The 15,069-nt window shown below is 37.9% G+C and overlaps 1 protein-coding gene across 1 annotated transcript in view; it reads right to left on the bottom strand.

The window, feature by feature from the left end:
- GALNTL5 (polypeptide N-acetylgalactosaminyltransferase like 5) overlaps positions 1-15,069 on the bottom strand; it is a 65,094-nt gene that overhangs the window by 38,434 nt on the left and 11,591 nt on the right. The window contains exon 4 of the mRNA XM_014739404.3: positions 7,065-7,185. Coding sequence (XP_014594890.2) covers positions 7,065-7,185 — 121 coding nt within the window. The remainder of the gene's footprint in view (positions 1-7,064; positions 7,186-15,069) is intronic.

The following is a 15,069-nucleotide window of genomic DNA, read 5'->3' as shown; positions in this document are numbered from 1 at the left end:
GCTTCTTGTTAGATGCAGATTCTGATTCAGTATGTCTAGGCTAGAGCCTGGGATTCCGCATGGCTAACCAGCCCCCGGGGGCTGCCGTGCTGCTGGCCCCAGACCACACTTTAAGTTGGAAGGGTCTAGTGGGGAGGGGCATTACTTAAAATGACAAAATGACAATCTTTCAAGCATTTTAGAAAAACATGGTGATAGACGATAAACTAATTTGTAAGCAGTTATTCATTTGTTTAAATCTGATCTTAAAAAATCCACTTTTCTAAATAATTCTTGGATCAAAGAGGAAATTAAAAATTGCAAATTAAAGATTAATCAAGATAAAAACACACTATGTTAAAACTTAAGGTATATGGCTAAAATCCTAATCAGAATAAAATGAATACTTATAAATGTACTGTTATTATGCAAGAAAGAGGAAAAATAAACTATTTAACCTTAAACACTGATAAAAAGACAACAAAAAGAACCAAAAGAAAGAGCTAAGATCCAATAAAGGTAGCTAGAAATTAATGAATTTGAAGACGACAAAAGCAGAAATGATACATATAACCAAAAGTTGATTTTTTGAAGGACGACTAATATAGACCAACCCTCAACAAGCTTAAGACAGAAAGAGGGAAAATGTACAACAATAACAACGAGAAAGAAAGTATCAGACCTGTCGATGAAAATAATCCATAACCAATCTATAAATGAAAACTTGGGTGAGTTTATTCTGAGCTTAAATCTGAGGATTATAACCCGGGAGAGTCTTTCCACAAAGGAACAGAGCACTCCAAAGAGGTGGGGGTATACAGGGTGGTTATATACCCTCAAAGAGTATGTTTCACATATGATTGAAATGTCCCTTTTACAATAGTCACGAGGCTGCTCTGTCAGTACAGTGATTGATGGAAACAGCGGATAGGTCTGCTGTCTCAGTGAACCCTGCAGGGTGGCAGATCTGTTGCCTCGGGCTGGGCGGTCACAGATGAGCGCTGCAATCAGTTCCCAGCCTAAAGAAAGATGCTTAATCTTTAAGGAGATGCCAACGTTGGGAGGGGGAGGGAAGTTGCACCTTTATCTCAAAATGTCTAAGCAGATATACAATGCATGCTCAATGGCCACAGTCAGGCCCTTTTGGAAAAACAAAGTCAGGCCGAATTAGGTTTATATCAAATGGCTTCCTCATATACTCCAATGTATCCTATTGCTTGTCATTTTTATTTGTCAGACCAGAGAAGATAAAAAGAATTACGAAATTAGGATGAGTAATTTTATGCTAAGACCCTTGAAAAATAGGTGAAATGGATTTTTATTGAAATAGAATATCCTAAATAGACCCTAGAAGTAGAAAGCCTGAGCAGCACAATAAATAACCTTGAAGGAAATAAAATTTTTCAATGTCTGCCACTAGAAAATGGACCAGTGACTCAGAAGTTCTATTTCAACGTAGAGAATAGATAATTATATTATTTCAAGAATTTTAGAGCATAGAGATATACGGAAAACATCTGAATTCATTTTATGAAGCTATATAAATTGATGTCAAAATCTGATAAAGTAGCACAAAAAAGAAGAACACGAGCCAGGGTTTCTTAAACTTGAGTCATGCATAGACTTCTTTTGAAGAGAAAATAAGATCTCAACTTCCAGAGTTGTTTTAAATTACTTTCATAGCTCCTAAATATGCATAAACAAAAAATTAGGTAGAATATCTTTGTGTTTATAAGCTCTTACACAGCTATAAATAAAACAGTAAAAATAGTGAAATACAGCTAAAAACAGTTAAATTCAAATTAATAGACTAATTTTAATTTTGGGTTGTGTTTCACTGAAATGAATCACCACTTACACCCTCTGTACTACCTGTTACAGGAAAGTTTCGTTCAATCTGACCGGACCGTACTACTATGTATTATGTGACTGCTCAACTCCCCCAGCACTTTTTTTGTATTGGAAATATCGTAAAAAAGACTTTATCGGTACAACGTGCTATAAAGTAATTTGGCATAACTTACACAATTTGTGTATTAGGTCCACCTCTGTTTGACATCATTTATGTCATTCATCTATTGTCTGCCACTGTTCTTTCTCATTACCTACTGAAACTGAGTGGCTGTAGTAAGGTTGTCATCCTGTATATACATATGTTAACTTTTAAATATTACATAAAAATGGGAACAGAAAATTTTAAAATTCTCATGGAGAATTTGTAGACCTCTGAGAATATGTACATGGATCTCAATTTGAGAAACATTGATACAGACTAATCTCATTTATACAGATCAAAACAATTAAAGCAAGTCAAATACAGCTGCATTTTAAAAGAATAGTATAACTAAGGTCAGTTTATTTCAGGAATGTAAGGATGGCTCAACATAAGATAACAACAATTTGAAGGAGGAAATTCATAGGATGGTTGATTCAGTCCTGAGAAATCATTTGATAAAACTTAGCAGTAATTTCTGATTAAAATAAAATCCCAAATCAAAATTAACCCACTCCCAGTTGATGTAGCTTTGGCCAGTCAGTGCACATGCCAAAAGTGGACTTCCCCTCCAACAGAGCAATCCTGTTGCTCTGCCAGAATCCTCTGGCATTCATGTGACACACCCAAGAATGGAATTATTTTTAAAGAAAGAAAAGGAAAAGGAATGCTAATAAAATAAATAAGGGAGAAAACTTCGAGTGAAAGAACAGAAAGAAATGTCCTCAGTATGATCAGAAGTCAACCACAGACATTAAAAAATTAACGGCGGGCTGCCCGTGGCGGAGTGGTTAGGTGCGCACGCTCTGCTTCGGCAGCCCGCAGTTTCGCTGGTTTGGATCCTGGGCGCTGACATGGCACTGCTCATCAGGCCATGCTGGGGTGGCAGCATCCCACATGCCACAGCTAGAGGGACCCACAGCTAAAATGTACAGCTATGTGCTGGGGGGCTTTGGGGAGGAAGAAAGAAAAAAAGATTGGCAACAGATGTTAGCTCAGGTGTCACTGTTTAAAAAAAAAAATTAAGTATTGAAGGAATAATTCCCAACTCATTCTACAAGGCCAACGTTACTTTGATAACAAAACCAGACAAGGACATTAAACAAAAACGCAGACTGATAGCCCTCATAAACACTAATATAAAATTCAGCAAATCAAATTCAACAATATTAAAAAGGATAATGCAGCGTGACCTAGTGGGGGATATCCAAGACATATAAGATTGGTTTAACATTAGAAAGTGAATCAATGTAATTCACAACCTTTAAACACTAAAGAAGAAAACCCATACTATTATCTAGTATATACAGAAAAAGACGTGACAAAATTGAACATCCATTTCTGATGAAAAACTCTTGGCAAACTAGAAGCAGAAGGGAATTTCCTCAGTCTGAAAAAGAACATTTATGAAAAAATCTATAGATAGCATCATATTTACTGGTGAAAGACTGGGTGTTAGGATCAAAACCACAGTAAGGTTGTCCATTTTTACCACACCTATTCAACGTTGAATTGGAGGTTTTAGTCAGTGCAATAAGCTAAGAAAAAGAAAAACATCCAGATTGGAAAGGAAGAAGTGAAAGTATCTTTATTTGCAGATGACATAGCCGTCTACATAGAAAATCCAATGGAGAAATCTTTTTGATCTTGGGTTAGGCAAAAGCAAAATAAAAAGTTTTTTGGAAAAGTGGGTTTCTTAAAAAGTTAAATATATACCCCAAGATCTAGCCATTCCACTTTTAAATATTTACACAAGAAGAAAAAAGCATTTGTCTGTACAAAACTGGTATAAGAATATTCATACCAGCTTTATTTGTAATAGACAAAAACTGGAAACGATCTATCCACAGGTGAATGGGTAAACCAATCATAGTATATCTATACAAGGGAGTACTACTCAGCCATAAAAAGGAATGAACTCCTTGCAACAACATGACTGAATTTCAAAACAATTATGTTGCGTAGATTTCATTTATATAAAATTCTAGAAGACAAAAACTATCTATGTTAAACCCTATGACTGAAAAATCTCATTCCAGAAATCTTTCCTCCGGAAATATTGACATGAGTGCTTAAAATATGTGTATATTCATCTTTGAAAAGTTGAAAAATTTGAAGCGGGATTTCTCCCCCAGGGAAATGGTACATTTATACAATGGACAACTGCTCTCAGCTGTTAAAATTATGAGGCAAATTTTATATGTAATGCTTTGAAAAAGTTCTCCATGATGCGTTAAGTGAAATAAGTACGTTGTAGAACAGTATTCAAGGTAAAGCCCATTTTCATAAAATGTATATGATTATATTGTATGTTCACTATTTGCTTATAAATACGTGCATGCGTCTACAAATTCTGGAAGGATATACACTAAAATATCGACAATGATGGTCTCTCTGTATTGGGTTGGGGGAAGATAGGTTATTCTTTATGCCTTAACACACAAGAAAAGGCAGTAGGATTGTGGGTATTTTTACTTTCCCCTTTTGTACTTTTTAAATATTTTTCAGGTTTTCTGTAACTAAATTTAAAAGAAATCTGCACACTTATTAATTACAAAAGGACATATAGTAATTTTACAGTGCAGAAATTTGACAGCTGCTGTTTTAATTAAGTGATCAAAAGTAATTTCATGAGGGGGCCAGCCCTGTGGCCGAGTGGTTAAGCCCGTGCGCTCCGCTGCGGCAGACCAGGGTTTCGCCCATTCGGATCCTGGGCGCAGATATGGCACTGCTCATCAAGCCATGCTGAGGCAGCCTCCCACATGCCACAACGGGAAGGACCCACAACTGAAAATATACAACTATGTACCAGGGGGCTTTGGGGAGAAAAAGGAAAAATAAAATCTTTAAAAAAATAAAAACAATTTCACCACCAGTAATGAGACAAATGGACATCATGTGCCTCCTAATATGATGCTCTGAGAAGGACACAACATCACACTTCTATGGTATTCTTACCAAAAAAGCATGACCTGAATTTGGTCATGAGGAAACATTGAACTCAAATTGAGGAACATTTTAGAAAATAACTGGTTAGATTTTTTTTCAAAAGTGCCACAATTGTGAAAGATAAAGACCTAGGAACTGTTTCAGATGAAAGGAAACTAAGGGGACAGGAACACTGCAGGCAACCTGTGGTCCTGTGTTGGATCCTTCCAGAAAAAGGACACTAGTGGGGCAACTATAAACATTTGAATAATGTCTGTAGCTTAGCTATGTATTGTATAAATGCTAATTTCCTGATTTTGTTCATTGTTCTGGTTCTAAGGGTATGGAAGATATTAACTTTTGGGGAATCTAAAAAAAAGCTATATAGCAATTCTTTGAAATATTTGTGCAACAATTTTGTAAGTCGGAAATTATTTAAAAATTGGAAAGTTAAGAAATAAAAAATTAGGGGCTGGCCCCATGGCCGAGTGGTTAAGTTCACACACTCCGCTGCAGGTGGCCCAGTGTTTCGTTGGTTCGAATCCTGGGCGCGGACATGGCACTGCTCATCAAACCACGCTGAGGCAGCATCCCACATGCCACAACTAGAAGGACCCACAACGAAGAATATACAACTATGTACTGGGGGGCTTTGGGGAGAAAAAGGAAAAAATAAAATCTTAAAAAAAAAAAAGAAATAAAAAATTAAATTAGAAGACCAAGCAACATAAAAAAATCTCCTCTTCAAAGATCTGTATTGAATATTTCTATAGCTAGTGAAAAAAGTCATATGAACTTTAAAGTACAGCAAAGCTGAAATGGAAATTCCATGTGCTGGAATAATACAATTATTAGAATAATGCCTGAAAATCTGCTTGGACTCCAGATAGTAGTAATTATTCCTAGTAGTTAAAATGACAATGGGTTTTTGGATTTGGCACCAAAAACAAAGGCAACAAAAGCAGAAATAAAAAAGTGGGACTACATCAAACTAAAAAGCTTCCGCAGAGCAAAAGAAACCATTAACAAAATGAAAAGGCAACCTACTGAATAGGGGTTAATATCTAAAATATATAAAGAACTCATACAACTCAATAGCAAAACAAACAAGCAAACAAAAAAACCCAAACAGTTAATCAAAAAATGGGCAGAAGATCTGAAGAGATATTTTTCCAAGGAAGACATACAGATGACCAACTGGTACATGAAAAGGTGCTCAACATCACTAATCATCAGGGAAATGCAAATCAAAACCCCAATGAGATAGCACCTCATACCTGTCAGAATGGCTATTAGCAAAAAGACGAGATAACAAGTGTTGGTGAGGATGTGGAGAAAAGGGACCCCTTGTGCACTGTTGGTGGGAATATAAATTGGTGCACCTGTTATGGAAATTCATATGGAGGTTCCTCAAAAAATTAAAAATAGAGCTACCATATGACCCAGCAATTCCACTCCTAGGTATTTATCGGAAGAAAATAAAAACACTAACCCAAAAAGATATCTGCACCCCTGTGTTCATTGCAGCGTTATCACAATGGCCAAGACATGGAAACAACCTAAGAGTCCATCACTGGATGCGGGGATAGAGAAGATGTAGTACATATATAAATATACACAATGGATTATTCTTTAGTTATAAAAAAGAAGGAAATCTTGTCATTTGCAACAACATGGATGGACTTTGAGGGCATTGTGCTAAGTGAAATAAGTCAAACAGAGAAAGACAAATAGTGTGTGATCTCGCTTACATGTGGAATCTAAAAATAACCAAAAAACCCAGCTCATAGATACAGAGAACAGATTGGTGGTTGCCAGAGGTAGGGGGTGGGTGAAGTGGGTAAGGGGGTCAAAAGGTAAAACTTCCTGTTATAAAATAAATAAATCATGGGGATGTAATGTACAGCATGGTGACTGTAGTTAATAATACCCTATTGCATACTTGAAAGTTGCTAAGAAAGTACATCTTAAAATTTCTCATCACAAGAAAAAACTTATTTTCTAACTATCTATGGTGACAAAAGTTGACAAAAGTTATCTAGACTTATGGTGGTGATCATTTTACAATATATACAAATATCAAATAACTTCATTGTACTCTTGAAACTAATACAATATTATATGTCAATTATATCTCAATATAAAAAAATTAAGAGGAACATACATTTTGTTCCTAGTGTCTGGCACCTCTCTCTCGTTGCCCAACCTTTGACTGATCATGGCATTAAATCCATATCTTGAAAATTTCCGAAGAACTTCTGTGTCTGAATAGTTAACATTCTTATCTGCAAGAAAAGGTAATTAGAGTCAGGTAAGTATAGATTTACTACCATCGCTTTGATGAAGGACACTAAGAACAACTAAATCCTGAATTCACTTCTTTTATAATGAATCCGAGTTACTTTTTTGGAAACGAAACTATCCCCAGATGACAAGCTTAAAATCAAAGTGTTAACATAAATCAAAGAGGTTCCTTAGCACAGCATGAACAACGAGCTAGTCTCCAGTTGCTGAGTCTCTCCGGGGAAGGAAGCACTCAGCCTCCTTGGTCCCGTCATGAGTCACAACCGTCCTGCGAAATCATTGTAATTGAGGGATTTGGGGAAAGTGAGAGAACGAAACCCCTCTCTCAAATTTCCATGGGAGAGAATAGACAAGATGACAGAGGGTGTCTCAAACATATCAGGCAGAACAATAAATGAGGTGGCGGTAGATTTCCTATTAAGAGATAAAAACTCAGATAGCAATAAAAAAACAAAATGTAATCACAAAAGATAAACAGAACGAACTAAAATGGGTAAAAGTGAAAGAATGGTCAAAGAATACAGGAGTCAAAATATCATTTTAAAAAGTATAGAGTTCATCAAAAGGAGCATCCAGAAATTCATTTTATACTCACATTAAGAATAAGTCAAATACAAATACAAATATGATTTCACTCATGTGTGGAAGATAAATAAACACATACATAGATAAGGAGAACAGATTAGTGGCTACCAGAAGAAAAGGGCGTGGGAAGACAATGAAAGGGGTAAAGGGGCACATGTGTATGGTGACAGATAAAAACTAGACTATTGGTGCTGAAGAGAATTAATTAATTAATTTAAAAAGAATGTCACAATACATATTTAACAGTTGTGAGCTTGTAGACGCCAAATAAAGTTGCAATAAAATACTTAAAGAAAAATGGTTAGGAATATCAGTATACGCTGCTACAAATAAAGAGTAACGGACTATTTTAAGAACAATTCTGAATCAAAGAAAAGTTAGAAAGAACTCGAATAATGTGATTAGTTAAGTTTCCTTAGGGGATTTATATTGTGCTTTGTTTTCGAGAGAATAGACTTTCTTTTCCAATGCCAAGGAGTGTTTTCCAAAATTGACACAAAAGGCTGTATTATCTACAAAGGGGATCCCCAGCAAGAAGCAGTAGTCCCATTTCCCCTAGGTCCTCTGTCTTAACACCTAAGAAGTCCTGGACATAACACACAGATAAGCATGGGAGGGCTCTGAAAGGTGGAAGGAAGGAGGCAGACTGCCTCGGAGCCTCAGGACCTGAGGAAGGACATGGTGAGCTCCTGACTTCCCCATTGCCTCCCATAAATCCCGGACAGGCGGCTCTGGAAGCCTCCCAGGGGAACCACCAGTAGGCGCATGCAAAAAAGCTCCAAGACAAGCCTGTTCCCACTAGCCACGGGGCCAGGAAAGGGAGTCCCAACCCAGAAAACCTTCGGCAGCCTACTCTAGTCAAGCACCAATGGGATAACCACAGCGCTCCCTGCAGTGTGGGTGGGGGCAAGGATGGGGTCTTCCTCCACACCCCAAGGGGGCAGCAAGCAGCGCTCCTCTCCCCACCCAGTGGCGCTGGTGGTGCTGAGCAGAACCTACCCTTCGATCCCTCTTCCTGGCAGAAGAAGGCAGTGCTCCGACTACCCGACAGTGTGGGCAAGCTGAGCAGTCCTCCATAAGCCTGCCCTGTGGGCGCAGGTGGTGCCCAGATTCTCCCCAAGGTACTATCATGTCCGTGGCATGCTGAGCCTCCAACCCCACCTGGCAGTAACAAACCCTAACTAGATGGTGATCACTAGTCCGTGTCCCTCCTGCCCCTCATGTCTGGGGGGCCCAGTGGAGAGCTGAACCTCCACCCCCACCTGGTGGCAAGAAGAGAGAAGCCAGTTGTGTGAGGCAGGATGGTTGACACTCTGCTTCCCCTGTCACCTAACCCTGGTGTCAGGGAGGCCCACTGGGAAGTGAACTCAGAGACAACAATGTCATGCCAACCAGTGCTCCATTTCACCAGAGCGGGAGCTGAACTTCCACTCCACCATTACAGTGAGGCGGTGTACACGCCCCGTGGTTGCTGGGGTGGAGTTGACAGGCCCAGCAGGAAGCCAAACATACTTACCTACCCTGCCCTTGTGCTGCCTCTTAACAGCGGACAGCCTCCTAAAGGAGAAGCTTAAGTACGACCCAGAGTTTCATAACATTCAAAGTGCCAGGGATACAATCAAAAATCGCTTGTCATACCAAGAACCAAAGAGATCTCAAATTGAATGAAAAAGACAACAGACACCAACACTAAGATGAATCAGAGCTCAGAATGATCTGACTAGTATGTTGAAGCAGCCATCACAAAATGCTTGGAAACAAATGAAAAAAAAGGGAAAAAATCTCAACAAAGAGAGAGAATTTATTTTTTGTTTTAAAAAAGAGCCAAATGGAAATTATAGAACTAAAAAATATCATAGTCTAAATAAAAAACTCCCCGAATGGGCTTAACAGTGGAGTGGCAATGACAGATCAATAAGATCCACCTAATAGAACAACAGAGAAAACAGACTGAAAAAAAATGAAGAGGGGCTGGCCCCATGGCCGAGTGGTTAAGCTTGCGTGCACTGCTGCGGTGGCCCAGGGTTTACAGGTTCAAATCCTGGGCGTGGACATGGCACCGCTCAGCAGGTCATGCTGAGGCGGCGTCCCATATGCCACAACTAGAAAGACCCACAACTAAAAATACACAACTATGTACCAACGGACTTTGGGAGAAAAAGGAAAAATAAAATCTTTAAAAGAAAAAAACAGACATTAAAAAAGCTGTGTTTTATGATGGTATATAACCACTCTGTACACTCCTCTTCTTTCGTGCCCTTCCTTCTTTGGGGAAGGAAGGCCCTGGGCTATAGTCCTCAGACCAGGCTCCTAATTAACTCACCGGAATTTCAATTTATGAAAAAAAAAAAAAGATGTGTTTAAAAAAAAAAAAATGAGGAGAGTCACAGGGACCTGAGCACTAACAACAAAAGAGCTAATTTTCATATTGTTGGAGTCCCAGAGGACAGGAGAGAGAGTGGGACTGAAAAAGTACTCTAAGAAATAATGGCTGAAAACTGCCTGAATTTAGCGAAAGATGGACATCTACAGAGTCAAGAGCCTGAGCAAACCCCCCAAATAAGATAAACCAAAGAAATCCATGTCAAGGCACATTGTAACTAGACTTCTGAAAACTGAAGACAAAGAAGAAATGATGCACTACTCACAAAGGGACAGTTTGGATCACCGTGTATTTCTCATCTGGAACCACACAGAAGAGAAAGAAGCAGCTGAACATTTTCATGTGTGGAAAGAAAAGAGCTTGGCAACAGCAAATTCTATATCCAGCAAAAATATCCTTCAGGAATTATGAGAAAATAAAGATACTCTCAGATGAAGAAAAACTAAGAATTTGTAACTAGCAAACCCACCCTTAAATAATTGGAAAAGAAATTTCTCTAAACAAAAAGAAAATGATGTCAGAAGAAGGCTTGGAATTTCAGAAAAGAAAGAAGAACCTCAAAATGGGTAAAAATAGGGGTAAATAGAATAGACTGTCCTTTTCATGAGTTTCTTAAATCATATTTGGTGGTTGAAGCAAAAATTATAACACCACCTGAAGGTGTGCTCAATGTATGTAGAGGAAACACCTAAGATAATTCTAGTATTTGTGAGAATCGAGGAAGCTGAGCGACTTTACTTTTTACACTTGAAGTGGCAAAACATCGATTCAAGTAGACTGCAGTAAGTTACATATGTATCGTGTAATACCTAGAGCAACCACTAATAAAACTACGCAAAGCAATCTATTAAAAAACATGATAAATAAATCAAGACGGAATTCTGAAAAATGTCCAAGTAACTCACAGGAAAGTAAAAAAGAGAAACAGAAGAATGAGAAATAGGAAACAAAAAATAATAACAAATAATAAAATGGCTGACTTAAACCCTAGCATATCAGTAATTATATTAAATGCAAATGATCTAAATGCACTAATTAAAAACAGAGATTGAGGGCCCACCCAGTGGCACAGTGGTTAAATTCTCTCATTCTGCTTTGGTGGCCCCGGGTTCGCTGGTTTGGATCCCGGGTGCAGATCTACACATTGCTTGTCAAGCCATGCTGTGGCAGGCATCCCACATATAAAGCAGAGGAAGATGACCAGAGATGTTAGCTCAGGGCCAGTCTTCCTCAAATGACCAAAAAGATGGATTGACAGAGTGAAAGAAAAAATGTTCCAAGAATATGCTGTCTATAAGAAACTTACCTCAATGTGACATAGGTAGGTTGAAAGTGAAAAAATAGAAAAACATATATCTTGTAAATGTTAATCAAAAAAGCAAGAGTGGCTATATTAATATCAGATAAAATAGACTTCAGAGCAAAGAAAATTACTAGAGACATTACATAGTGCTAGAAGGATCAATCCACCAGTAAGACTTAACCATCCTAAAGAGGAACACATCAAAAAGAAGTCTCAAGGGGCTGGTCTGGTGGTGTAGTGGTTAAGTTCAGCACACTCTGCTTCAGTGGCCTAGGGTTCGTGGGTCTGGATCCTGGGCACGGACCTATACCACTCATCAAAGCAATGCTGTGGCAGCAACCCACATACAAAAAAATAGAGGAAGATTGGCACAGATGTTAGCTCAGGGCCAATCTTCCTCACCAAAAAAACAAAAAACAAAAACCACCCCAAAACAGTCTCAAAATACATGAGGCAAAAACAGAGAGAGTTGAAAGGAAAAATAGACAAATCCACAATTATAGTTTGTGTCTTGAACACCCATTCTTAGCAACTGACAAAACTCCTAGCCAAAAACTCAGCAAGGATATAGAAGACTTGAACAATACAATCAATCAACAAGCTCTAATTGATATATCTATGTATCTATGTATAGATATATAGATAGATAGATAGATAGATAGATAGATAGACATAAAACACTCCACCTAACAATACAATACAAATTTTTTGCAAGTGCCCTGGGAGCAATCACCAAGACAGACCATATCCTGGATCATAAAACAAACCTCAAAAAAACTACAAGAATGGAAATCATAGAGAGTATATTGTCTGACTATAATGAAATCAAACCTGGTGTCAGTAATAGAAAGACAACAAAAAATTATTCAAATTCTTAGAAATTAAACAATCTATTTCCAAATAATCCAAAGAGAAAGTCTCAAAGCGAATATAAAAATACATAGAGCTAAATGAAAATGAGAACTCAACATATCAAAATCTGTGGGATGCAGCTAAAGCAATATTATTAAGACGTCAATTCTCCCCAAATTGATCTCTGGACTCAATGTACTTGCGCTAGAAATACCAGCAGACATTTTTGTAGAAATTGACAAGCTGTTTCTAAAATATATATGGACAAGCAAAAGACCTAGAACAACCTAAAAAGAACAAGAATAGAGTTTAGAAATAGATCTAACAAAAATGGTCACTTGATTTTTGACAAAGCTGCCAAGCTGGGAGAAGGTCAATTTTCCAACAAACGGTGTTGGGTCGACTGGATCTCCCGATGGGAAAAATGAACATTGATCCTTAACTCACATCATCACAGAAATTAACTCAAAATGGATCATGGCCCTAATGCAAAACCTAACATCTTAACATGTCTAAAAGAAAACACGGAAGGAAATCTTTGTGAGCTTGAGGTAGGCAAAAGTTTCTTAGATAAAACATTAAAAGCACGAATCATACAAGAAAGTGTGATGAATTGAACATCAAAATTTTAAATTTTGTTTCTTGAATGACACCATTCAAAAGAGAATGAAAGATATACAACATGGTGACTGTAGTTAACAATACTGTATTGTATATTTGAACGTGGCTAAGAGAGTAGATCCTAAAAGTTCATATCACACAAAAAAATAATAACTATGTGTAGGGATGGATATTAACTAAACTTAGTGTGGTAATCATTTTACAATATATACTTATGTTAAGTCATCATGTCGTACATCTAAAACTAATACAATGCTATATATCAATTATATCTCAAAAAAAAGAGAGTGAAAAGACAAGGCATAGACTTGTACAAAATATTTGCAACTCACATATCAAAGGACTTGAATCCAGAACATGTACAAAAAAGTCATAAAAATCAGAAGACAAACATCCCAATTTAAAAATGGACAAAAGACTTGAAGAGACACTTTACAAAAGAAGATATATGGGTGGCCATTAAGCACATGAAAAGGTACGCAAAATCATTAGTTATCGGGGAAATGCAAATTAAGGTCACAACAATACCATTACGCACCATTAGAACGGCTAAAATCTAAAAATCTGACCATGTCAAGGGTTTGCAAAGATCTGGAGAAAATGGGATTCTCACACGCTGCTCAGGGAATATAAAATGGCACACCTTTCTTTGGAGAACATTTTGTCATTTCTTTAAAGTTAAGCATACACCTACCATATGACTTGTCCGTCCCGTGCCTAGGTATTCAGCTAAGAGGAATAAAATATGCCCATACAAAGACTCACACGTCAATATTCATAGCAGCATTGCAACTCATTGCAGACTATCTGCAAGTATATTAAAAACACATATATTACGTTTTGTTTAGAAGTAATACATAGAGGAAGTGAGAAAGATACTCATCTATTAAGGTTAACTGCCATCTCTGAGGGTGGAGGGAGAAGAAATGGGGGGGAGGTTTTTACTGTACATATTAACATTTATTTCTTTAAAAAGCACAAAGCTATCTGAAACAAATATAACAAAGTATATAAAAAATTGTTAAATTCAGGTAGTAAATATATACGTTTATTTTATTATTTTCTACACGCAAGCATACTCATTTGATTGCGCTTTGCTTACTGTGCTTTGCAGACATTGTGCTTTTTACGAATTGAAGATTTCTGGCAACTCTGCATCAAGCAAGTCTGCTGGTGCCATTTTTCCAAAGCATTTGCTCACTTCCTGTCTCAGTGTCACATTTTGGTAATTCTTGCAATACTTCAAACTTTTTCATTATTATTATATTTGATATGGTGATCTGTGAGCAGTGATCTTTGATGTTACTGTTGTCATTGTTTTGGGGTGCCACAAACTATGCCCATATAAGATGGCGAACTTAATCGATAAATGCTGTGTGTGTTCTGACTGCTCCGCTGACCAGCAGTTCCCCCATCTCTCTCCTTCTCCTCAGTCGCCCTATTCCCTGAGACACAACAATATTGAAATTAGGCCAATTAATAACCCTGCAGTGGCCGCTAAGTGTTCAAGTGAAAGAAAGAGTTGCACATCCCTCACTTTAAATCAAAAGCTAGAAATGATTAAGCTTAGTGAGGAAGGCATGTTGAAAGCCAAGATAGGCTGAAAGCTAGGCTTCTTGCGTTAAGCAGCCATGTTGTGAGTGCAAAGGAAAAGTTCTTAAAGGAAATTAAAAGTGCTACTCCTTGGGGCCAGCCCTGTGGCTGAGTGGTTAAGTTTGCGAGCTCTGCTTTGGTGGCCCGGGTTTTGTTGGTTTGGATCCTGGGTGCAGACCTACACACCTCTCATCAAGCCACGCTGTGGTGGCATCCCACATAGAAGAACTAGAATGACCTACAGCTAGGACATAACACTATGTACTTGGTCTTTGGGGAGAAAAAAAAGAGGAAGATTGGCAACAGGTGTTAGCTCAGGGCCAATCTTCTTCTTCCTCTTCTTCAAAAACAGTGCCACTCCAGTGAACTCACAAATGGTGAGTGGTCTGGATAGAAGATCAAACCTGCCACAACATTCCCTTAAGCCAAAACCTAATCCAGAGGAAGGCCCTGGCTCTCTTCAATTCTGTGAAGGCCAAGAGAAGTGAGGAAGCTTCAGAAGAAAAGTCTGAGGCTAACAGAGCTTGG

This window comes from Equus caballus, chromosome 4 (assembly GCF_041296265.1).
Source record: "Equus caballus isolate H_3958 breed thoroughbred chromosome 4, TB-T2T, whole genome shotgun sequence".
In the NCBI taxonomy this organism is placed as follows: Eukaryota; Metazoa; Chordata; class Mammalia; order Perissodactyla; family Equidae; genus Equus; species Equus caballus.
Note: the sequence above shows the minus strand (reverse complement) of the source record. Positions and strands in the feature narration are given on the sequence as shown.